The sequence below is a fragment of the Lipotes vexillifer genome, unplaced genomic scaffold (assembly GCF_000442215.2).
Source record: "Lipotes vexillifer unplaced genomic scaffold, Lipotes_vexillifer_v1.1 scaffold39, whole genome shotgun sequence".
NCBI lineage: Eukaryota > Metazoa > Chordata > Mammalia > Artiodactyla > Lipotidae > Lipotes > Lipotes vexillifer.
In genome coordinates this window covers 2,911,309-2,913,113 of record NW_006787038.1, presented here as the reverse complement: position 1 = coordinate 2,913,113, position 1,805 = coordinate 2,911,309, and the positions used below count along the sequence as shown (strand labels likewise).

Sequence of the window (1,805 nt, the reverse complement as noted above, 5' to 3'; positions counted from 1 at the left end):
TCCTCTGGGTTTCAGAGTCTTGCAGGCTCAAGAAAAACCAGCCTGGACGGAAACTTCTCAGTGACCATGGGAATTATTCCAAAGAGGGGCTGTCTGGGCTAAAAGTGTGACTCTGGAAAAGGAGGAAACGAGACCCCAAAGCCGCTAAATCCCTGAGTTTATAATTAACAGACAAGTATTCTCTTTGCCTGCTCCGGAGCCGGTGGCTCACCAGGGAAGGGCACTGTAGTCAGAAAAAAATAACCCCCAGTGTGTTTCTGAAGTGTTGAGCCTCTTTGTCTTTCTGAATTTTAATGAAGGGCTTTCCAGGCAGGGTGAGAGCAGCATTCAGCACTCAGCACTCCCCACGGCCAGGAGTGGGGCTTGGTCAGCTGCCGCCAGACTGCACGGGCCTGACCCAGAGTGGCATCTAGGAGAGGTGGGCGGGGAGACGTCCTGTCCTCAGATGAGATGTCTTGGGGAGTTAAGAGAAAAACAAAAACAAAAGATGTCTCTGTTTAGAAAAAGGACTGGGCTCTGCTCCAGGTCTTGGCACATTTTGGAAACAGGCAGTGATGATGCTTGGGGGGAGCAACGGAGACAAACAGCTACACCTCTGAAAGGTCAGCGGAGGCCCAGGCTCCCTGAGAGTATTTCTGTGGATGTCTCAGGGCTGCTGAGCTGGCCCCTGCTAATAAGAACCAGAAACAAGGCCCTGGGAACCTGTGGCAGAAAGGAAACATGCGATTTGGAAGCCCCAGGCATGGGTTGCACGAAGAGGGGGGAAAGGGGCGTGCTGTTAGAAGAGCCACCAAACCCTGAGGTGGGCAATGGGTCATCTGATCGCGCCCATTGAAAGCTCGAAGGAGACAGTGCAACTTCACCAACATAACTGACCGTCCAAAGTGAGGAAGGCATGTGGCCAGGCCCTCCCCAGGACCCCCGCAGGCAGCCGCATGCCACCTCCTATATCCCTGCGTCCAGGTGCTCACAGGTAGATGCTCCGGGGAGCTGCTGTGGCTTCTGTGAACTGAACGGCTTCCAGGAGCACCACCGCTTCTCCCCGTGAATCTAGCTTTCCCTCCCAAGCTTCAACGATGGGGAGAGATGCCCTCCTTCACTCTTGACGGATCTTTCCAAGGGAGTGCCGGAAAGAAACGGAAGAGAGGGCTACAGAGAAAAGCAATTTCTTACAGTCGAACGATCCAATGCGGTCTACTGAAAATAGATATTTTTATTACAAAATAGTCCACATAAAAATTCTGAGCTGCTTGCAAGCTTCTTTAGTTTTAGGTTTATGGCCTGTGTCTCGAGTCCAAAGCAGAAGTGACCGCGTGCAGGGAGAGCGACCCCCGGGCTCAGGTGTGCGAGGGCTGCTGTCCCACGGGGTCCTCCTTGTCCGTCTGCAGCACGTCCCACTCGCTGAGGAGCTCTGAGGACACCTCAGGGTACAGACGGTCCCAGTCCCAGCTGACGTCGTCCTGCCGAGACAGGCATCGTGGGGTGAGCTGGGGGAGGCCGTCCCCTCGGTCACAGCCAGCCTCCTGCCGAGGCCAGCCTCGGAGCCAGCTGTTCCCGGGAATGAGGGGCAGGCACTGCCGCCGCTACGTACCTCTCGAACCTCATGCTCCGGCGCCAGGACTTTGGTGAGGAGCTTCAGGTCGATCTCTCCATCCTGTGAATGTGCAGGGGAAAAAACAGAAAAAAAAAGGCGGGCTGTGCACCTCGGAGGCCTTCGGACAACGACCTCTGGCAAAGAGAGGGGGGCCGGGTTGAGTGTGGTGGAACTTCCCAAATCCAGACCTGCAGGAATGACTTGTGAAAGG

General features: G+C 55.3%; 1 protein-coding gene across 1 annotated transcript in view; it reads right to left on the bottom strand.

Moving 5' to 3' along the window:
• Nucleotides 1-1,207: 1,207 nt before the first annotated feature.
• IFT43 (intraflagellar transport 43) overlaps nt 1,208-1,805 on the bottom strand; it is a 90,254-nt gene continuing 89,656 nt past the window's right edge. The window contains exons 8-9 of the mRNA XM_007459757.1: nt 1,592-1,654; nt 1,208-1,460 (exon numbers count right to left, since the gene is read on the bottom strand). Coding sequence (XP_007459819.1) covers nt 1,338-1,460; nt 1,592-1,654 — 186 coding nt within the window. The 3' untranslated portion in view covers nt 1,208-1,337. The remainder of the gene's footprint in view (nt 1,461-1,591; nt 1,655-1,805) is intronic.